General features: G+C 19.4%; 2 protein-coding genes across 2 annotated transcripts; both read right to left on the bottom strand.

Moving 5' to 3' along the window:
• Positions 1-5,602: 5,602 nt before the first annotated feature.
• LOC122714600 (cilia- and flagella-associated protein 47-like) lies at positions 5,603-21,913 on the bottom strand. The gene is made up of 30 exons (XM_043936075.1): positions 21,869-21,913; positions 21,419-21,634; positions 20,181-20,458; positions 19,647-19,784; positions 19,118-19,343; positions 18,785-18,882; positions 18,366-18,493; positions 18,203-18,265; positions 17,800-18,129; positions 17,494-17,682; positions 17,250-17,305; positions 16,543-16,773; positions 16,015-16,397; positions 15,139-15,523; positions 14,695-14,980; positions 14,197-14,516; positions 13,415-13,929; positions 12,523-12,808; positions 12,021-12,301; positions 11,646-11,882; positions 11,067-11,238; positions 10,650-10,888; positions 9,794-10,133; positions 9,360-9,518; positions 8,910-9,123; positions 8,194-8,412; positions 7,196-7,392; positions 6,638-6,860; positions 6,042-6,203; positions 5,603-5,791 (listed from the first exon to the last, which is right to left on the bottom strand). Exons 1-30 carry the CDS (start codon positions 21,911-21,913, stop codon positions 5,649-5,651), a joined length of 6,759 nt encoding a protein of 2,252 aa, XP_043792010.1. The 3' UTR covers positions 5,603-5,648.
• Positions 21,914-23,541: 1,628 nt separating this feature from the next.
• On the bottom strand, positions 23,542-24,452 carry LOC122714602. Its single transcript, XM_043936077.1, has one exon. It carries the CDS (start codon positions 24,345-24,347, stop codon positions 23,577-23,579), a length of 771 nt encoding a protein of 256 aa, XP_043792012.1. The 5' UTR covers positions 24,348-24,452; the 3' UTR covers positions 23,542-23,576.
• Positions 24,453-25,185: the final 733 nt, after the last annotated feature.

Here is a 25,185-nt window from a genome sequence, read left to right as displayed (position 1 = left end):
ATATATATACACATATACAGTATTTAAATTAACTGAGAAACATGAAATATTTTATAAAGGATAATATAAAATGATACATACTCCTACAAAAATGTTTGTTATAAAAAGATACATTGCATGGAATTAATAATTTTTCTGTGCAGACACACAAAGGTCTTATAAAGATGAATTTTATTTTTTTAAATGTAATTATATAATTTTCAATACATTATTCGACATAAGTCGTACAAAAAAATATTAAATTATTTATATCATAAAATCATTTTTTAAAATCATTTTAGAAAATAATTTTTAAAAAAATTTGTTTTTATAAAAAACAAGATAACATAAGACAAATGGAGATTACTATTATTACTTCGCATGATTCTATAATAAATTTTACAAATTTCAATAATTTGTATTAATAATTTTTTAAATAAAAAATAAACTGCAACAATTATGAATGTATTAAATATTATATGATTTTATTTAAAATAATAAAATTCATTATTATATAATCTCTACACATCTAGAAAAATTATTGATATCACATAATATATTTTTTTATGCTACTTTTAAGCAACTTTTGAAAGATATATCATTTTTTTCAGTTAAACGAAATTGCACGCGCGCGCGTACACACACACACACACACACACACACACACACAAGATGATTTCATAAGGTATGATGTATTCAAAAAAAAAGAAATTCATATAGCAGAAATAAAATGAGTTTTACTATTAATATTTTTTTAAATTTACTCTTATTTTTTTAATATAGTAATAATATATTTTTAATATTTTATTTCTATTATATTTGTTTTTAATTGATGATAAAGATTGTTTTTAATAAGATTTAATATTAATAATTATATTTTTTTTTCATTAATTTTTTCGATTGATTAAAGTTGATTAAAGTTTTTTCATTTATATATATATATATATATGTATATATATATATATACGTAAAAATTTTAAGCAGTTATATGACAAATATTATAATTATTGCTAAAATAAAAAATATATTTAATAATGATTATAATAAAAAATTTTTTTTAAATATTATCTTCATGTAAAAATTTTATATTTTTGGAATATATCGCCCTTTAAACAATATATTATATAATATGTGTGTATATATATATATATATATATAGAATGTCTCACTAAATATGATATATGAAACTATAACTCTGTTTTATTATAAAAAGAATTATATATTGATGTTAATGCAATTTTTATGCAAATTATGCAAATTAGTTTTCTTTTCTTTTCAACTAATATGAATATTCATATTTATAATCCAATAGATTTACTTAATATTTACTTTTTATTTAATTTTTTATCAGTGGATAATAATGAATTTATTAAGTTTTTTTCTAATTTAAAAAATATATATTTTATATGAAAAAAATAATTATGTAAGCTTGTTTAAAGTTATATTTTGATAAACTTTGATAATGTGAATTAAAAAATTATTTAATTAAAATGCATAATTAGATAAAAATAACATTATTATCAAATTTCAATAATAGAAATTTTATTTCTGCCATTTATTGTGATTTATAAAACATGTAAATTATGATTTAATAATTATTACTAAAAGATTTTCGATGTTATTAATATAAGATAAATTAATAAAAGAATGAATGTATATTTAATGAGACATGCTACGTGGATATATACTTGTATATACTTGTATAACATATGTTTATATATGTATTAAGTTTATCTTTAATTACAAAGTTAATGATTTTTCATTTACAAGAAAATCAATTTTTTTTTATGAATTCTATTCTTTAAATTAAATTTTAATAAACTGATTACGATTTCTGAGAATGTAGAAACAGAATCTATATAAATTAGAGATTAAAATTCTTATAATATTCGGAATATTTATTATAATTCATATTCTATTTCTAAAATATTTTATTCGAATGCAAATATGAATTCGACTACTCGAATAAAGTATTTATTATATAGATATCAAATACTAAAATAAGTAAAATATATTAATAAATATACTGTTTTTTATATTTTTTTTAATTTGAATTCATTATTTAATTTATTCTTTCTGATCCGAATCCAAATATATAATACATATAAGAAATACTTGACAAATACTAAATAGAATACTCGGATTTCGAAATCAAGTTTGAATTATAATCAACTTGATTATTCGAATAATAAAATTCAATACATATTTAGATTCTTAGATTTATGTTAATTATGTAAATACCTTATTATTTGGATATTTGAATATTTTATTTCTTGGATTTAAATTAAGTATCCGAAATAAAGAACATTATATTTGATCAGGTACTCAAAATTACAAAATATACAAAATTCTATAGATTTAAATTAAAGCAGCAAGAATTCTGATATGGATGTATAATGTATAAAACAAATGAAATTTAAAATTGAATGATTTTATATACAATATCACAAGAAAAATAATTTAACATGCAACATATATAAATTTATATCTAATTATTATATTTAATATCACTTCAATTCTTATATATTATTATAATTGATATCTAGTTTTTAGATAGATTATAAATATAAATAATATCTGAGAAAATCATAAAAAATAATGGTGATGATTTTAAATGGAAATAAAAATTGTTATATCTGTACGTATTATTAGATTATATAATAATAAAATTTTTGCAATTCTATATACATATATCATTTATTTTGTATATAAAAACTCACTATAAATTAGAAGTAAAAAATTATAAGAATGAAAATGCTTAATATTTTAATAATTCATATATAATATAATTAGAATGTACTATGCATAATATATTACTTATTTAAATTAGGATATGATATGTATGAAGAAATATAAAGCATTCAGAAAAGCACATTTTAAATAATTAATAAAATTAAAAGTAAAGTCATTATAATAATAAATGAAAATTGTAATATTCTCTCATTTAAATTATTGTATATTTTCAAGATTTTAAACATTTTTTATATTTAAATGATTCACTAAAAATATTTAATTGATATTCATCTAATTTCAATTCTTATTTTTTCAGAAATATATACATATATATATATATATATATATAATACATATATATACATATATAATATGAATGTGTATATAAATGAATATATTCTATTTGATTAATTTGATATAAAATTATATAAAAAGAATGAAAAATTTTTGAAAATCTACTTCTACACTATCAAAAAAAGATAAATATCGAAATATTTTTCACAAATTCAAACAAACTGTGAATCAATAAGACAAATCAGAAGTAAAAGAATAATTTTTTAAAACAAAGTTATAAATCAGATTGTGAAAGATATAAGAAATAAAACCTAGTATGTAATATTATTTCTGAATTGCTTACTTTAATGAATATAATAATTCATCAATTTTTCTCAGTTTAAGGTAATTTATTTTTCATTATAAAAGAAAAAACATAATATTTTATCTATTATTAGAAATATATTAAAAATCATTAAAATTAATAAAAATAAAATTTTTTTTCAAATTTAGTTTGAAAAATATAGATATATTAATTTATTATAAAAAAATTGTAATTTGATTAATTTCTCAATGATATTTTGTTAAATCATATTAATTTTTAAGATTAATTTTAACTATTGAAAATTTCATTAGAAATAAAAATTAATTATTAAAATTTAATTAACATAAATTAATCTATCAATTATTATATATTATAAAGTTAAAGTTATATATTATTATATATTATAAAGTAAAGTTAAAAAAAATATTTTTTTTTATATGTATAATTTAATTATATATATTACATTTAATTACATATTACATAATAAATTTTGCAATAAATATAATAATTATAGTAATTATAATTAATATGAAAAATATTTTAGATGCTAAAAATATATATGATATTTTATATTATATGATATTTGGAAAATATATAAATATATATAAATATATGTAATAATTATTTTAAATAATTATAACATGTATTTAAATCTGAATCTTAATGATACAGAGCAATGATGAAATTTATTTTTTTTTTAATTATATTTTTAATTATTTTTAATTGTTTTTTAATTATATTTTTATTTATATTTTAAATAAATTTTTATTTATTATAATTTTTATTATATTTTTATTTACATTTTAAATAAATTATGCAAAAAAGGATCATATATAATAAGAAAGATATTGCTTATTTAAAACTATATAAAATTAAATATAATTATAAAATCTTAATTTTTATTATTTTAAAATTAATAAACATAATTTAATTGATTTTAATAAAATCTAATAATTTATAATCATATAACTTAATTTATAATTACTATTAATTACTATTATATATATAATTTATAATTTATAATCATTTTTCACTTTAATTTATTTAAAAAAATAAATCACAAGAAAAGAATCTTCCTCTTTGTAATTTTTCTCAATATTGGTTATTCTTTGGTAATTATAATTTTCGATATAATAATAATTTATGATAAAAAAATTTGTGATATTTAACACAAAATAATAATACTTTTATATATTTAATTATTTTTATTTATACAAGATTAATATATAATGCAATATATAATATATAATAAAATAAAGAATTATAAAGAAAAATATTATACATACAAATATTATACATTATATATATATAAGTCCAATATAAAGTATTTCATACTAAAATTATTATTTTATGTAATAATAATTTATGTAATAAATTTTGTTTATAGGAAGAAATATTATAGAAATTTTAATTAATGTAATAAAATTTTGTTTATAGGAAGAAGCAGGAAGTAAATTTAAAGGTAAATTAAAAATAGATTAAGTTTTATAAAAATTTTAATCATTTCTTGATATAATTTTAAAATCATGATTGTAACATAGTCCTTATTATTGAATTTACACTTTTAATGTTAACATTTTCAGTATATTCATTAGAAAAAATAGTCATAATTTTTGAATTTTACTATTTTGTACATAATTATATATAATTTAAATATCGTATCAATAATCTGAAAATTAAAATTTTTATTTATAATTTTTTGAATTATTTATATTATATTTCAAATTATTTGTATGCTCAATTAAAATATAATGTTATAAATTTTAAGATTTGAACACTATTGTGAGATGAATAGATATGCGCGCAGGAATTGGTACGACGCAATAAAATATTTATTAAAATTTTTCTAGTTTTGTATAGATGCTTTCATTATATTTTATTGTATTCTATTATAATTATATATTCTTTATATATTTCTATATTTTATAATATAATATATTAATTATTTTATCATATATATAATTATTTTATCATATATATATATATATATTCTATATTGTTGTTACAATATGAGACACACAATATAATATGTACTATGTATACATATGTATACATAGAATCTGAATAGAATCTGAACGTAATACTACATATTAGTTAGTATATATATTATATACTATAACATATATATTTGAAATTATTTTTATATTTATTATATTTGAATACAGTTTAATTCTAAAATTTATTACTTCTTGATATTTTTACTAGAGTTTATTTAAGTATTCAATTTTATTTAATGATATTTTTGATATTGATTTGATTTTGAATATTATGATCTTAATGTTATATCAAACTATTATTTATTCTTTAATATATTGAAAAAATTATATAACTTACTATTTTACATACGTAAGAAGTCAATTACATACATCCTTCGCTCATTACCATTGATAGAGACTAATGTCAATATTATTTCACACAATCGGTCTATAAATGGTGAAATATGAATATTTATCGGAGTATTTTCTGCACGAGGTCTTACATCTAAAACATTATTCAGAAAAGATAATAAAATAAAATAAAATTATTATTAAAATAAAATAAAATTATAATTAATTGATTAATTATTATTAACATTAATCAATTTTAAATATATATATATGAAAACATATATATGAAAATTATGTATTCATAATTGAATATATTATATTGAAATATTGGATATATTATATTGGATATTTAAAATACGATAAATAATATATTTTTTATAAATATATTAGAAAAATATACTAACCATTTATAATAAATGTTTTAGGATATTTAAGAATATGTGATGTGTCAGATATTGTTACGTTATATGTTACTTTTTTATCAAATATATGGTTAAATTCCATAGCAGCAGAATCTGTACTGTCTCCCATTAACCAACGAATTAAACGTAATCCAATATGCGTGTCTTTATTTTTATTATACATATAGTGATTAAAAAATAAATTAATATTTACGTAATAAAAGTAGCATATTTATTTATTTATTTATTTATTTTATGTCTATTACTATATGCTATATATTAGTAACTATATAATACTATGTATATTTATTTGTATTTTTTTTTTTATAGAAGTATAAATTATTTTGAAAGTTTAGGAAAAAATAAAAATTAAAAATTAAAATAAAAATCTATCAATTATAATCAATAAAAGTTATAACATAATTAAAAGTTTCAAAGATATTTTTTTCAATGTTCGAAAATTAATAACTATAAATAATTTGCAATTTGCCTTATTTCAATAACATACATATTATCTATATATCGTTACAAATTGACATAATGTCTGAATATTTTTAAGTTAAATTGTTTTGTATAGATAATATGTATTATATAATTACCTAAATATCGAGTCCAAAACAATCTTTCTTTTGGATTGAGAGTTTTTTGAAACATGTGAGCAACGCAACTCCAAAGTTGCTTATTTCTAGATGGTATTGGTACAATCAAATTTAATGGACACATTTCGTTATAATTTTGTTCTGTACAAATGCATTTTTCAATTTGTTCATCCCACTTGATAATGATATTATCGGTTAAAGATGATTGCCAATGCGAATTTATCTGCATTATAAATCAAAGAGATATTTTATATAATTTTAACTATTAATATTTGAATATAAATTCCTAAATTTGAAATGCAAATTTTCTATTGCGAAATATCCATCTTTTTATTAAGAAATATTTAGCTACATCATAAAAATATATGAACATAAAATATAATCATATTTAATTATAGTGATAAAAATTATTTTGTCACTATACTTTTTTGTAAATTTAATTTTGAGTTTATGTTTAGTACATAACATTTTTTAACATGACAAAAGCATAATTAAAATTATTCACATATACCAATAAATCTATAGTTTTATATATAAATATATAGTCCAATGATATACCTGAATGATAAAGTCACCTATTTTTGATTGAAAAATGATCCAAAAGCTTCGATGACAGGGCGAAAGACATGCTACTGTAACTGACAAAAAAGCTTTTTTCATATTTTCCTTGACAACAATTGAATTTTGATTTATAAATAATCTTCGAGGTATTTTCCTCAAACATAATTCGGTCCATCGTGTTTGTTTCAAGATACCTACAAAATATAAATAATCATATTGTATTGTATAATAAATAAATATAAATTATATAATATACAAATTTCTTCAATTTCCGATATTATTTTTGCATTTTAAAGAATTTTATAAAGAAATATTATTTATATTTCAGCTTAAATGAAAAACATAAAATAACTAAAGAAAAGATGTTTGAAATTTTATATATAAATTTATATAAATAAATTTATAAAAAATTTAATATATATATTTTTATGAAATCAATAAACTTTATTTGTTCTATATAAACCATATACTATGAAATGAACATTATTAAATTAATGAAAACTAAATATTAATCCATAAAAATAACAATTTTTTTATAAACAATTTAAGCAATCTTATTATATTGGGATAAAATATCTTTATAAAAACTTAATTCATTCATCTTATTGCGATATCATTTCAATTCGAATTAAACTTTTTTTTTTTAAAATAAAAATAGAAAGAAAAATTGGTAGATATTTTTTATTCTTTGCAATTTATATAAATACTTTTAAAAGAAGTGCAAGTCTTTATGTTGCAAACATTTCTTGCAAATAAGAGCAAATCCAATCAATCTTAAAATTTATTTTTATCATCATAATATCCACATTTATAATTTATAATATTCATTACAAGATTTTACTTACAATGATAAATACAATATTTTGATATTTATTTATAAATATAATAATATAATAATAATATAATAATAGTAATATAGTATATAATAAATAAATATGTATCTTTAAATAAATTGTAAATTAAAAAAAAAAATATATTATTAAAATATTACTTACTCGGTTTGGTTGGTCGTTCTTCCGATGCCCAAATTTCGTATTCTATTGAATTTTCATACGGTACATTAATAGTTAAAATTTTGTCAACTGCTTGATACAGCTTGCTGTATATTGTATATTCATTTGCAATTCCTAAACAGTCGACTTGACCTTCCAAAATAAATGTTTGATTCCGACCAAAATGAGGACCGATTGTCGATCCACACAACAAAAGATAAGCTATTAAAAATAAATAATTTATTATATATTATATATTTATTATAATTTATTTTAATATATTATTATTTATTTTTTATTATATTATAATTTATTATATATTATTTATTATTGTAATGTATTATTATAATTATATATTATTGTAATGTTCATATTTTTGAACATTAAAAAATCTTTTTTATATTTATTATGTATATTTATTATGTATTTACAAAATATTTGTATTTCTGATTGCATTGAAAAATAAATAAAGAAAAATAAATAAAATAATTAACGAAAATATGAAAAGTTGATTTTAAATTGATTGAAATAAATATTATACATCGAAAATTATTATGCAAAAATATTAGTTAGATTTTATTTTTCAAATTATAAATAATTATTTATCAGCAGTATTTTTGAAATTTCAATCAGTACTATATAAATATTAAATAAATACCAAATACATTAAGATATTTTGTTTCTTGTTAAAATGATGTAGGTGTAACAAAAAAAATTACCTTTAGTTTTTTTAATTTTTCTAGCATAAAATTGTATTTTTATTATTGTGCTTCCATGACTGGTCAAATGAATGACCGATTGTGGTAATACTGTCGTAAAAAATCCATGTTTGTTTCCAAAAAATTGTATTAAGAAACCAACATTATTGGCGGTTGGATTTGTAAAATTTATTTGTCTCGTTACAGTTTCAGACAAAGGACAACTGAATTTAATCTATGAATATAATTAAATTGTAGTTTTTTTTTAAATATTTCATCTATTTATATGTTGTTTAAAAATTTTTTTCTTTATATATATATATATATATATATATGTATACATTAAAACAATAATGAAATATTTTCTATTATTTTTTAATATAAATATAACTATAATAATTATAATAAAATATTATTATAATTCTTATCTTATCTTAGCAATATTATTTGATGCAAATGAAATTTATTTACCGTAGCTTTTGGAATATATGTTGGCAATATATTATATAAATATGCAACCAGCATCAACATTTTAACACAATTTGGATATATAATGTCCAATGGTGAAATTATAAAACCAAGTCGTATTTTTCTCCATGCATTTACCACGCATGTAGCATTATGTAATACCTAAAAAGAATAATATTGATAATAATATTAATATATATAATAAGATAATATACCTGAAAATAATAAATTATACATATTAATAAAATGTATAATACAACAATCTTAAAGCTTAATATACAAATTCGTGTGATTAATATATATAATAATATATATAACTTTAATATATAAGTTCAATTTTCATTTAAATATTATCGTTAATTTATTTATATAACTAAAATGAAAATGAGCCGTATATAAATAAGACGACTATTAAATGTTGCATGTACATATAATACCTCTTCATAATTTCGTGGTTGGATATAGATATTATTTAAACTTTCTTCAATAAGAAAAGGACAATAAGCAGCTGTTACGGTAATTAATACCAAAGAATCCGACAAATCTTTATCAAAATTTTTAATGTTACGTGCTTCTGCTATATCTTTACTCTCATAAGGATTTAACACTATGCGAAAATCAGTCATCCATTCTTGTTTACGTCCTTCCTCATAATGGTAGGACAACCATCCCAATAAAAATCGTTCTTCGAGAGAATAATAATTAATATCGGATGATTTATCGGTGATCTTTGAATGAATATTATCAATAATTATATTTTCAGATTCTTTATGGAAACTAAAAAATGAATATTTTAAGAATATTTGGAGAAAAATTATATAATTTTTTTTAATATGCATATTTTTTTTATCGCTATCTTTTTTTAATTTTGTTTTTTTCTTTGTCTACTAATACAAATTAATTATTTAAAATTTATTTAAATAAAGAAACATTTTTGTTTTCTTTTGTTCTATATAATGTATTTGATAATTATATTACACATAATATAATTTATTACAATTTTTATTACAATTATTATAAAATTTTCAAAATTTTGATTTCATCTTTTTTTATTTTACATTTTAAAATAAATAGAATTAATAAGAATTATTTTCTTACAAAGCATATATACTTGTATTAGAAACATTAGAAGATTCTTCTTTTTCATCATTTTTTTTATCAAAAATCAGATTATTTTTTTTAACAAAATTTCGATGAAGAATATATTTTACATGTAATAGATAGTATAATAAATAAATATAAATAGTGTTGATTACTTAATATTATTTATAAAAAATAGAAATTTATACGAACTTTGGAAAAGATAATGGTCCAGATTGTTGAGATTCTCGTATAGATCGCCTAGATGATAATGAAGGAATAAATGAAGGAGAATCCATTCTATTTTTATTTTCAAATTCACTTTTTAATACGAAACACTTATACATTTGCAATATTATATCTAACCAACATTGTTTACTTCGACATTCGAATTTTTTTTGTGACAAAATTTCTCGTAATGATTCTATACTCGATGATTTTCGAGTATAAGCCTAAAAAATATAAGCAAAATTTTAATAATATTATTATTATACATTTTTTTGATTTTTATTCAGAAAGATGTAATTTTGATAATTGATAAATGTCATGCATTACAATTATTTATAATATTGACGATTGTATATTAAGTACATATATGTATATATATAAAATTATAAATTATATACTTACTTTAGAACGTGTATTTTCCATCAGAATAACGTAATCATCATAATTTAGTAAAAATTGTGGTAAAACGTGGCACAAATAAGCTCCATATTTTGTTAAAAAAGTAAGAATAGTATCATAAAAATTAAATATATAATTTGCCCTTTCAATGTCATTTTTTTCTGGAGGTTCTTTGCTATTATAATGAAAATATAAATACAGTTACTAAGTATTATTTTTTTAAAAAAGTAAATACATTTATATTAAATAATAAATAATAACATTAGATAACATTAGATATAATATTTAGATATAAATAAATTTGAATTCTTTAATTCTTTAATCATTCTTTTTAATAAAATTTCAACGAAGAATAAATTTTACATGTATTTAATGTAAAAATTAAAAAGTAGAAGATATAAAATATAAGATAAATATAATAAATATTGTGAAAAACAAATACGAGAAACCGAAAGAATATAAAGAATTGTGGCGAAAAAAAAAATGTTTTTTCTAAATATTCCATTTTGAATAATCTTTTCTTATATTTAAATTAGTAAAAATTGTATAATTATATTATATTATTAGTTTTATAACACTCACAATTTTCCTATATAATCATAAATTACTGGTCCTAGCAATGATTCAAGGACACCTACTAAACCCAATTCTGGACCTTTTCGAATTGTAGTTCTAAATTGTCCTGGTTTCTTTGAATAAAATTTTGATAATACCATTGGAATGTTTAAAATATCGAAATAAAAATTAAATTTAAAAGGTCCATTGTACAACCATTCTTCTGCGGCTTGTAGTGTTTGGATCATATAAATTTCATATTCGCTATAATTGAAATAATATCATAAGATTATTAATTAATATTATATATTATTTTTTTAAAAAATTATATATAATACAAATAATATGTTGCGTATAAATAAAAAAAATATAATAATTAAATAATAAGCAAAAAAAACTCACTCATTTTTATTATCAAAAGGAAAAAATGGATATTGCATTGATTCTTGAACTATTTCTTTAGTTGTGATATCTGTAACGAAATTTGGAACTTTTGTTTCAGAAAAAGGTTTTTCCGATACGAATTTTTTTGTTTCTTCTTCAATATTGTGATTATTTTTTTCATATGAAATATCCGACTCGTATATAGCTAATTTATATTTATTTTCTATTAATTTTTCAAGCGAAATTCGATTTTTTCGACTAAAATAGGTTAAAATACCTATTTTTATCTCTGATTTTTTCTGAAATAAAATGTTAAGATCAGTTTAATCACACTATTGATAAGTATATATATACTTAATTACATTATTAATAATATTATAATATTATATTTATAATAATATTATAATATTATATTTATATATTAAATATGAGATTAATTGAAAAAAGCATCAATTCGCTAAGATACAGAATTTTTTTTTTATATCTAATTAGAATTGATAAAAGAAAAAACATTTCTTACATTTTTTTGATTCTGATTGTAGGTTTCATTTTCTTCGTCGGTAAAATTGGACATATGTGAATCGGAAATATATATTCGTTTGTCGAAATTGGTTGATTGAATTTTTTCAAAATCGATAATTGAATTTCTTAAATACGTATATGTAGTTAATAAACAATTATCAGATGTAGCATAAATCGTTACAGGACAAATGGCAATTCTATCGCCATCGGAAAATTCAATGGTTGTACGAAATGAAACAGGTGCCTTGCTTTTAAATACTATTCGTACTTCTAATTCTGAAAATCTTTTGTAATAAATTTACAATCATTTCGGTATTCGTAAATATATAAAATAACAAATTTTAAAAATATATTTTTAATGAAAAAACAAAGAAATATTCGATAAAATTAAAATATTAGATATATATATTTTCATTCATGTAAGAAGATGAAATGTAAACATAGTAATATTTCTTTGTAATAATGTTCTTTAGTACTAAAAATAATAATATTTATGTTTGTCAATTAATTTGAATTTTTTGAATTTGTTGTAAGTACAATATAATAATTAAAACATTATAATTAATGTTTAGTAATAGTTTTTTCAATGAATATAGATATGTTTTAATCAAAAATAAACAATATATGTTATAAATTGGAAAAGCATATATAAAACGTATATATAAAAACATTTTTATAATTTTATATATTTTGCTACGTAATAAAATAAATACAAATTTTTATACTTGTTCTTGTATGTATCTTATTGTAACGTTACATATTTTTTGACATTTTCTTATCTGAAATTGGAATTAATTCTAATGCAAATTTTCCATATCTTATAATATATATATATATCTAAATATAATATAAATCTAAAAAAAATGAACATTAAATGTTTAATTACTTACTCAGAAGCATATACAATATTTGTATTTACAAAATTTATAAAAAGAATATTATCTATGTATTCTCCAATGGAATATTCAGGAGACAATTTCTTTGCTAGAATAACTGTATCCTTCTCAAAATATTTTATAATTAAACGAAATTTTCTTTCGATCGATGTATTTAATGGCACAGGTGCAAAAAATATATCTGAAAATTCAGATTGAATCGTACAAACAGGATATTCACCGATCAGACATAATTTATTAAACATTCCACCGTTCAATTCATCATGGATAAATATCGGTGCTTCAATGTTAAAATTTCCTCGTGATTTCGGTTGAAATGTTAATTCGAAGCTACATTCTTTTCCTTGCTCTAACGTGCATTGAATATAATCGGATGTTATGATTGGTTTTTCACCATTGGACCAGTGAATAGAAAATGGACAAGAAGCAACCGAAAAATTGCTGATATCTATTTGAATGATTTTCTCTTCCAGCGAATCATAGTTCTTTATATAGAATTCATCTGAAATCTTTAACGCGATTTAAAATTAATAAATATCAATTTTCAACTCTTTGGTAGTTTTATATTTTTAATTTATCGTTACATGTAAAATAATTTTTTATACATATATATATATATATATATATATATATAAAGAAATTTATAAAATAAAGATAATAAATATAGATTTAGTTCCTTTCGAAATGTAATTATTTTTATGCTTAAATAATAATAGAAATTTTATTATTATTTTTTTGAATCGGATTATTAATATTTTTTATAATTGAACACTTACGATGTTTGATAAAATATTGAAATGGAATTCCAATTTGTTAAAAAAAATAAGATGGCCTGCAACCGTACAATCAATGGACATCGTCACGATAGTCGGTGGTAACTTTTCTAAGATGAAATTTGGCACATTAATATAATATCCTTTAAATTGTTTTAAATGTTCCGAAGGTTTGAGCGATTTGGGATGTGTTATTGATACTGGACCGATAATACCGTTGATAACAATTGGAAGATAAAATGCGTAACTAGCCAAATCAATAGGGTCAAAATGAAGATGAAATTCTTGGCTAGTATTCGGTGCGATAAAAATATCTTTATTACCTGTTGATTTATTTAAAAAAATAAATAAATGGTAATTCTTTATTTAATTGTAACGAAATTCATATATTTTTTTGATAATTTTATTTGATAATTCTTTTTATTCTAATTTATCAGAATTGATGTCAGATAAATATAAATTGCTATTTATATATAATACTTAATTAGAAATTGAGCATACCTATACCAGGATCATGCCTTTGCGACGAAAGACAAACGCGAAATTCTGGATATTCTTCTAGTAAAAATTTTAATTTTAGCATAGTTGTCCCGGCATTTGTTGCATTTATCAAATAATGTTGATACGCAGAGGCACTTATTCGTCGTAAATGTAAAAATTGCGGATTTAACTTCAATTGTGGATATGATACATTGCCTATGATTTTTAATTGAAGATTTAAGTGCTTTTGTATCGTAACGCGAATTACCACAGTAAAATGGAAACATAAACTAAATGTTAGATAAATCTGCAACGTAAAAAATATATTATTTATTCAAATACGATAAAATATATTATATATTATTTCTATTAAAAATAAATAAAGAAAATAGGTTAATTATTTGTTTTATTTGTAGAATTCATTTCTTTCTAATATATTATATAAGATTGTCCATTTATTCCTACTTCCAAAGTGGCAACTGCACGAGGCGACATTATTCCGTGAAGAGGACGAACAATGCATCCATGAACCAAAGATGAAGAATCTACTTCGAATTCGATCTCAACGTACTCAAAATTACGTAAGAAGGCTACTGTTTTCGTTGGCAGATTAAGCGGAATTTCACCAATATTTATAATATCCTTAATAAAGCTAACTTTGGGCATAGATACTGGAATGCTTATTCGTATAGTATTATAACTGCTATTTTCACATTTCATTATCAATTCCGCAGAATTGGATTTTGAAAAATCAGGCTTGTAATATATATAAATGAGCAATGAAGCATTTCCACGGACGATACCTGACATTGGCTCGACAAAGAAGCAACTTGTGCTTGGTATTTCCCATCTGATTTGAAAATTTGAAAAACAAAATTTTTAAATATTTTATAATGCTTACTATATATTATTAATAATAATATTTATATAATCTTAATAACATTTATATTAAATATTATAACGAAATATCTTAGTTAAACGATGTTAACATATATTTCGTGTAAAAATAAAAAAACTAATTTCTATTTAACACTCTAATATAAATATAATATAGATATTATAATTATAAAGACCAATGATAAAAAATTATAAATACTTTTCGCGATGCAAGCGAAAGTAGCTAATTATGTAAAATAATATAATAATAATAATAATTATGTAAGTTAATTATGTAAAATATTTATTTAATATTCATTATATGTTAGTTATGTATAAATTCGTTTTTCATTATATTTTAATGAAAAAGTTAATATATTTTTTTATTCGCATCGTTATCTTTATATTTATAATCATAGATAAAATTGCTTTATTTTATTAATTTTATTCAAATAAATTTCTTACTGAAACTTTGTTTTTGCATCCAATTTATTTCTAATCTGAATAGCACAATCCATTGGTCGATAGATTTCTTCCTTTAACCAATCTTGACCAAGTATAATTTCTCGAGTATCTAATGATAACTGTTTTTCAACAATATTGGCAGTAACGCTAAGTTCAAACGAATGATTGTCGTTAATAATATAATCGATATAACCATTAAATTTGCCAATATGATATGCACGAAACTCGACTAATCGCGTTGCGACTAAACCAGGTGGCAAAATAATTAAATTCCCTTCCGGAAAATTAATAAATTTAGATAAACTCGTAAAGCGAATCATAATTGAAAAATCGTTTAAATTTTCTACAATTAATTGTTTATAATTACGACTTCTGGGAACAATCTGTAATAAAGTATAATATAGATATATAATTCTATATATCTTTTTTTAAATAAATAAATAAGAAATATTAACAAAAATATTTTGAAAAATATGAGATAAAGATAGACTTGTTTTAATTTTTTAAAAATGTCAATAAAAAATTTACCATTCCAAAAGCGAATAAAGTAGGATACATGCGTACGTTGTATATTTGTAAAGGAGTTAAAGGTATTAATACTTCGGTACTAGTCGATAATTTTTTAATCGAAGTATAGCAATTCACTGTTTCCGATACTTTTTTATGTTTCCACTTAGGAATATAAACAACTTTTTCCATAATTTCTTCGTTATCATCGTGTTTTTCGTGTACAATATCTTTTCTCGACTTCGATTTTATCTTGAAATAAAATATCGATAATAAATCAATATTTTAAATTAATTAAAATACGTAATACAAAATAAAAAAAATATATCTTTTATCATAAGAATGTGAATATAAATATATCGAAATATAAAAAACAATTCGTTTGACGATAGATTATAGAGAATGTTCGTATAAAGTTGATATAAAATTTAAAGGTATTTTTACAAGCCAAAAATAAAATGAATATAAAGAAGGAATGAAAAAATTATGTGAAAAAAAATGAAAAAAAAAATATATTTTTTATTTCATAATTTATTTTATAATATTTAATCAAATTTTAATTTGTAATAATCTTCAAATTTTTCGATATTTGTATAACAGAATAATAAGACGTGAAATTTCATTATAGATTAAAATATAAGTATAAAGTATACTATATTTCATCATGAAAATTAAATTTTTTTTGGCTGTTTGGATTTGTATATCATTACATAAATAATGTAACTTACTGTAAGAAAATGTGATAATGGCATCTTCCGAGTATCTTTTGGGAGTTTCCGTATATCTATAAGAAAATAATAATATATAATATGCAGTTATGATTATTATACATATTTTAGAAAAGATAATTTATTATATCAATTTACAAAACTAATATTCGATATTTCGATAAAACATATATATATATATATATATATATATAAAATCTATTTTTCTGGAACTAAAAATGTTTATAATTTTATTATCAATTACCTTTATAATATTCTTCAAAAGAACTTATCGCACGTGTCATGCATGATTGTTTTGTGGTAACTAATAGTTTCACATTCACTCTACATTGTATTGAATATCTTCCTACTTTGATTTTCGTTTGGCGTCTAGTTTTCATTGATTCGCATGAATCAGCCGCAATATCGAAATAAATCTTGAATGATGAATTGACTATGAATTGAAATTTGAAAACTACAATGAATTTCGATTTTTCAATAATTTATCATCTCACTTGGGTTAACCAAAAAATTAAGAAAAGAAAAAAATAATAAAAAAAAGAATGTATACCATTTTCTTTTCCTCGGACTTTTAAAAGTACTTCTATAGATCCTTCTGGTTTTAATAAAATTGTTTCTGGATAGCAATGAGCCGATGCGTTACGCACATAGCGACAAAACAGAGGTGCAAATTTTAATGGATTCGATATACGAACTACTCGCTGTGAATTTTCACCGACATAAAGTTCTCCGAAATAAAGTATATCTGGTTGGAAAAATAAACGTGCAACTTCCGTTTCTCCATGAAGACAGAGCCTTACGATGTCGTTGAGATCAGAATCAATGCTCGGTTCCGAAGACGAAGACGAAGAATTATCGTGCATAGGCATTGGCACATATTCTGTTAAAATATAGGCGCTATATTTTGTATTTAGTTTTTAATATTTAATTTAAATATACATAAAGTAACTAACGTTTGTGATTATTAGTAGTTTGTAAGTCTTCGTTTAGCTCTTCTCGCACACTTTCCTCATCTTCTACACTTATTTATGATAAAACTAATTATTTCATATTTTAAATATATTACAAAGCAAATGGAAAACGGAAAATATGCATAACATAGAAAATATAACACACTCAATATGTGTTTCGTTTCTGTAACGTGTACTCTGACTATTCTTAAAAATGCCATAAAATCTTTCTCTTGTTTCGAACTTTTTTCCGCTGTTTTTCGCCATTCAATTAAACTGTCTATCGGTGTAAATCTGAAATTACATTTTTTTATTAAATAATTTCTCATTGTAACTTAATATTTAGATAAAATATATAAATACAATAGACACAATAAATAAATAAATATAGATATAAATATATATACATATATAAAAAAAGAAACATAAGTTTCGATATAAAAATATTCATTTGAAAATAGCGAAAATATTAATATCACCTAATGAATAAATATAAAATCTAAAAAAAATATTTAAAAACCATTATGCTATTATGAAATTGTTTGAAAATAATAAAATATGCATTATAAAATATATTTAACTTACCCTACTTCAAAAATAATACCTTCAAATGGTCCAATACGACCTTGAGTCGGTCGAATTTCAAAAACATTATATACAGGATATTTTTTACGATCAATATTCTAAAAAACATAAAAAATTATATAAAATTATTTTAAAAATTATATTAAAGATACAGCAACAAAATTATAAGTATAGTTATTATTTATCTTAATATGATATACATTAATAAAGAAATAATTTACTTAATTATACGAATAATGAAAAAATAAATTTAATATAAAATAATAAAAAAAATAATTAATATTTTAAATTTTCATTGAAAAATAAAAATAGTTAAAAAAAATGAACATTTACCCGCACACATACAAATTCATTATCAATTTCACCTAATACGACATAACTCGCTACTTGAGAAGAAATATTTCGAACGACAAAAGAATCATATTTTCGAGTATTAGCAACTGTTTTTGCAAAATCGATCAATGTGAAATCTCCAGTCGTATTTGGATGATAAATTATTAATCGCGGTATGATTATTTTGATATTAAAAGGAACACGTATATTCGGAACTGATTTGATCCTGAAAAAAACAAATGTTGTAACAATTTTTGTTAATTGTATTAAATAATTTTCCATACATTATACTTGATTAGAAAGAAATATAAAATATTTATCAAATTGTAATAACTATATCAAATATAGCGAACATCTCCATTATATGCAATTCTCTGCTAATATACTAATATTCGCTTGTTAAAAAAACAGTAAATATATATTTATATATAACAAATATATTTAATCGGTATTTTTTTCCAAGTTTTTCAAAAATGCATCATTTTGTAGCAATGTTATATTTAAGATTATTATAGATAATAAAATTTACCAAAATTCACTGACGAATGTTCCTTCATTTATACCAATTATTTCAACAGTAAGCTGAATTGGTTTGTTAGGTCGGACAATTCCACGCATAGGTTTTACCGTTATTTCTAATTCATTAATACCAAGATCAATTGAAAATCTATTAATATTAATTAATAATGTTAATATAATGTTAAACTAATATAAATATAAAAAAGAATATACATATATATATATATAATATAATTATTAATAAAAAGATATGAATTTAAATAAAAAAGTAAACCAAAAATGTAAAATAATATTTATTATTATAATATAATAATATTGTTATATAAAATTTCTAATGAATGGTATTAAAGAAATGAATTGGTATTAAAGAAACATCTGGAAATGTTTGGAGAATCCAACCAATTTATTTTAATATTTAGAATTGATATCAAAGATAGGTTAATCAAAAAATTCCATATGTTTTTTAACATCTGATATGAAATGAAAATAAAAAACAATATAACATGAATGATAAATATGATAAACAAAATAAAAGATTTAATACCTAGTACTTTTACCACCTTCGTTCTTGAGAGTTATTATTTTAATACCAGAAGAATGGCCAATATCAACGATTCCAAAATCGATTGATTTCGGTTCAATACTAATACCTTCGACTAATAATTTACAAATAACACGATAATCAAGAATTTCTCCATTAATCTCAATCGGAATCACTACGTGTAACAAAGATGGTCGCTTAAAGGAATACGTTACCATTGTTCGTATGCTAAATCCCGGATTCAATATTATTCCTTTACTCAAACTTTCAATTTGAAAAGACTGAAAAGAAAATCGTAAGAATGAAAAATAAAAATTATTTTCATTATTAAATTATAAAATATAATTATAACGAATAATAGTATTTCATTGATTAAATTTTTAAAGTTTCGTTTATATTATGTTAATTTTTTTAATATTAATTCTAAATTATTCATATAATGATACTTATTAAAAGAAAAAAATTTTTAATAAACAAAAATTAAAAAATATTTTCATAATTATTTTCCATTTTTTTAAGTTTTTTAATTTTCTTAAATTATAGTAGAAAAATAATTATGTTATCGCTTATCATTGAAATTATTTAAAATATCGTCATAATTAAATAAAATTTATGTTTCTATAGAAACATAATATAAAAAATATAGAAAATTCTATAAAGAAGTTAATGTAATTTATTGATGGCACATGTTTGTTAGCGACGGAATATTTTAAAAGAAATTAAAAGCAGATAGATCGATAGTATTACATTTTCGACTAATTTATAACAAGAATTGAATAGAATTTTTAAAAAATTATATGTTTTTTTTTTATAAATAAATTTAGATAATATCTGGCCATTCGAAATGATACACATATCGAATGTTAAATATCCGTTGTATATATATGTGCATCACATATTATTTAAAAAATTTGGAATCTTTAAGTATGATAGCTTATCTAAAGCCATATCACTTGCTAAAAAAACAGAAGTAGCTAAGAATTCTGAAGAATCTAACTATAAAGTATGGAAGAGAAAAATGTTTTTTGATAAAAGAATTGTGATTTATCATTTTTATGCTAAAATTATTAAGAGATAAATAAATTAGAAAAAAAAAACAAAATTTTTAAATTTCTAAAATTTTATTATTAAACACGTATTAAAATTTTATTTTTTAATTATTTTTTTAATTTTTAAGAAAATTTAATGAAATTTTATTTTTTTAAACAATTGAAAACAATAAATACATAATTTTAACTTACTATTGATTTGGTTTGATAAATTCTAATAAAAGCCGATTTTTTGCCTGTATTCTTAATAGTGATAGATTGATGACATGTAATTCCTTCACTGGCTTCTTTGAATTGAATAAATTTGGGATAGATACGAACTTCATCATGTTCAACGATTTCATTAATTGTGCTTGAAACATGTTGGACTTCGATACCTTCTTGTATGAATACAATTGATTTATTGGGCTAAAAACAATTTAAAGTGTTTCTTCAAAATAAAATAAAGATCAAAAATAAAATATTGTGTTTTTGATTTGATATTTTAGTTATTAATTAAAAATTATATAATTAAAAATTAATAATAATCTCCGGACGAAAGCAAACTTTTCTACAATTATTCTACGAATAAATATAGAGGAATTCAAAGAATAAATGACTTGTCAGTTTACAAAGAAAATAATTAAAATTAATATTACTTACACAATTTTTTAATTTCCCAATATCTATAGGTGCATTAAAAGCCATTTTATGAATAATAAAAAAATCTCCAATATATAATTAATATAATTAATAGAATGAAACATAACCCTATCTTTTGTAACAATAAAATGAGAATAAATTCAAATTAAGTCTTTTGTTTGACTTCATAATATATAATTATATAAATATATATAAATGTTATGTAAATATATATAAATTATATAATATATATATATATATATATATATAAAACAAATAAAAATTTGTTAATTATCTTAACATTATTTCATTCAATGTCTATTTGATATAGATATATTAATAAAATTTTTATTCAATTAGAAATTAATATATAATAAATATTTCAAATAAAATATATCTAGTGAGATCATAACAAGTCTAATCAATTCCTTATTAATTATTTATTTTGTTAAAAATGATTACTGAAAGCAAACTGAGTTTTTCAATAATATTGAAAAAAATAATTATCTAATCACTATCATGAAGAGTGGAAAACAGAAATCCGATCAATATATACTTAAATAATACTTACTTATAATAATTCATAGGAACATTACAACAAAATTAATTTCTGAAAATAAACATAAGAATTTCATTGTAATGAGATATATTGTAAAGTCGAGAACTTCGAATTATCTATTTTTTATTTTATATTTTATTTTTTATTAAAGATTAAAATAGATTAAAACACATTATAATTTTGAAAAAAAACGATGAAAATACGTTTAATTAATATTTTGTATCATACATGTTATCATCAAAAGGCAATAAAAGGAAATAATGGGAAAAAGACAGAAATACAATAAAAATTTGCAAATCAGTACTACCTCCAAAGTGACGCAACAAATAATAGAAAAAGAATAAAGATATGATAAGAACTAATCTTCAATGCCATCTTTCGAGACATGTCTTCAATAGTAAGATAAAATAGAATAAGAATTAAAAATTAACGTCATCTTTGGAGAATTTTGAAGAAATATTTTGAAAATACTTTACTAAAGATAGCGCTGATAGTTAATTATTATTCTATTTCTATTCTTCTTCTACTACTTGTTATCCTTTTCATATTTATATTTCATTTATATCACTCTGAAAATATTGTTGATTTTTAAATTTTTTCTATTTCTGTTCTTTTTTCACAATTTCCTCTCCTTATTTATATTTATTTTTAGTAAAAGTGAAATATGAGAATTGAATATATTTTCATTTTTTCTTTTTCAAAATTATGGTATATTTTATTTTTTAATATAAACTATATAAATATCATATTTTTAGTTTTTCTCTATACGTGATTCTATACTATGTAAAGCATGCGATATTAAACTCTTTAAACAAAATTATATATTAATGTAATTATATATTAATAGAAATCTTGATATATAAAATTGATTTTCAAATATTTTTAAAAATTATATTTTTAATGGAAAATATTATGTGTTCATGTCACTATTTATCCATCATTTTGCATCATGTAATTCATTGTAGAGTTAAAAATTTTAAAAAATTTGATAATAATAAATATTTACTATTTTTTATCAGGAAATATAAAGTAAATAAAATATATAAAAAAAAATTAGTAAACTTATTTATCATCAATCAATTTATTTATAATTTATAAGAATGTAAGCATATATATATATATATATACATATAAATTAATTTTACATGAAAATTTTACAGAAAATTTATTTTACCTTAACAAAGGTATTGATGTACCAGGTATATAAATTTGTACTTGACGATCTGACAACTTATATATATATTTTGATATTTGCGGCCAATTATATTTTATTCTAATATTATCTATTCTCCAATTAATTATTAGATTTCCAGATATATCACTAGAATATCCTGTTTTAAGAGGTTCAATTTTAATGAATAAATGAGCAATATATTTAAGAGTTTGTGCGAATATATTAGAAAAAGAATTTTTCAATTCATCTTTATAAATATGTGTTACAATACAAAGTTGAACTGTATTATAATGTTCAATCAATGATCTTAAATATCTTACATAATACATAGCTTCTCTCAAATTAACTCCGAAATTAAAAATATGATTCAAATCATCCATTATAATAAGTACAGATTCATTGCTTTGCATCATTTTTTCACATTCATTTTTAATAATTATAAATACATCATTAATTATACAATTTTTTGTTGGTTCATATATATATTCCATATTACATGCAATCATTTTTATTGGTTCTATAATTGTAATCTTATGTTTTTCTTTTAATAATGTAAGATTATAACCAAATTTCATACCCATGTTATGATAATGATTCATTGTATTATGGAAAAGAACAAAACATATTCCATAATTATTTTTTAATGCATTAAATATAACAGAGTTTAATAAAAAGTTTGCATTACTATCGTGCTGTTCTTCTATTAAAATTAATTTTCCACTCATATTTACTTTATCAATACCAAGTATGTTAGACACTGAATCCATTATTATATAATTATATTATTTTATATAATTATATTATTATATAACACTAAAAATTATATTTTTAAAAATTTATAAATTTATATTGTAAAATAAATATAATTTTATTAAAAATAATACTGATTATTTATTGTTACCTAAAAATTACATTAAAATCTAGGTTAGAACCATTTACTATGTAAATGATTTAATATATTATGAAATTATTGCGATTAGTGGCGCGTTTTTTAAAAATGTTTTAACTAATAACATTTTTAATTATAATTTAAAATAAATTTATTTTCATATGATAAGAAATAAACAGATATAAAATATAAATATAAATTTTAATATTTAACATATTTATTGATATGACATTAAGCTTATTAAATAAAAAAAATAATAATTCAGATATTAATTATTAATATTTTAATAAACACGTTTATAATTTTAAACATTCTAATATTATTTATAAGAAATATAACATGACTAATTATAAAAAATAAAATATTATAATATATTTTCACGTAACTTTCTAAATATAAGTGAATTTTACACAAATATTATATTTATAATATCATATTAATAATTTTTTGCAATGGATAAAAAAATATTAAAAATTAATATAAATTTAAAACATTTACATAGAATTTTTATTTGTAAAAAATATTATAATATTAATAGTAACTATTTGCAAAAAAATATTAAAAATAAATATATCAATAATAGTATATAGTATTAATAATATTATGTTTATTTATTTATATATTTATTTTTAGTATTTTTTAAATAAATATAATATTAAATATTTTTAATATTTTGTGTGTGTGTGTATATATATATATATATATATATATATATA

This window comes from Apis laboriosa, unplaced genomic scaffold (assembly GCF_014066325.1).
Source record: "Apis laboriosa isolate Shangri-la unplaced genomic scaffold, ASM1406632v1 scaffold33_cov142, whole genome shotgun sequence".
Taxonomy (NCBI): domain Eukaryota; kingdom Metazoa; phylum Arthropoda; class Insecta; order Hymenoptera; family Apidae; genus Apis; species Apis laboriosa.
The sequence above is the reverse complement of the archived record's forward strand: the minus strand, read 5'-3'. Positions and strand labels throughout refer to the sequence as shown.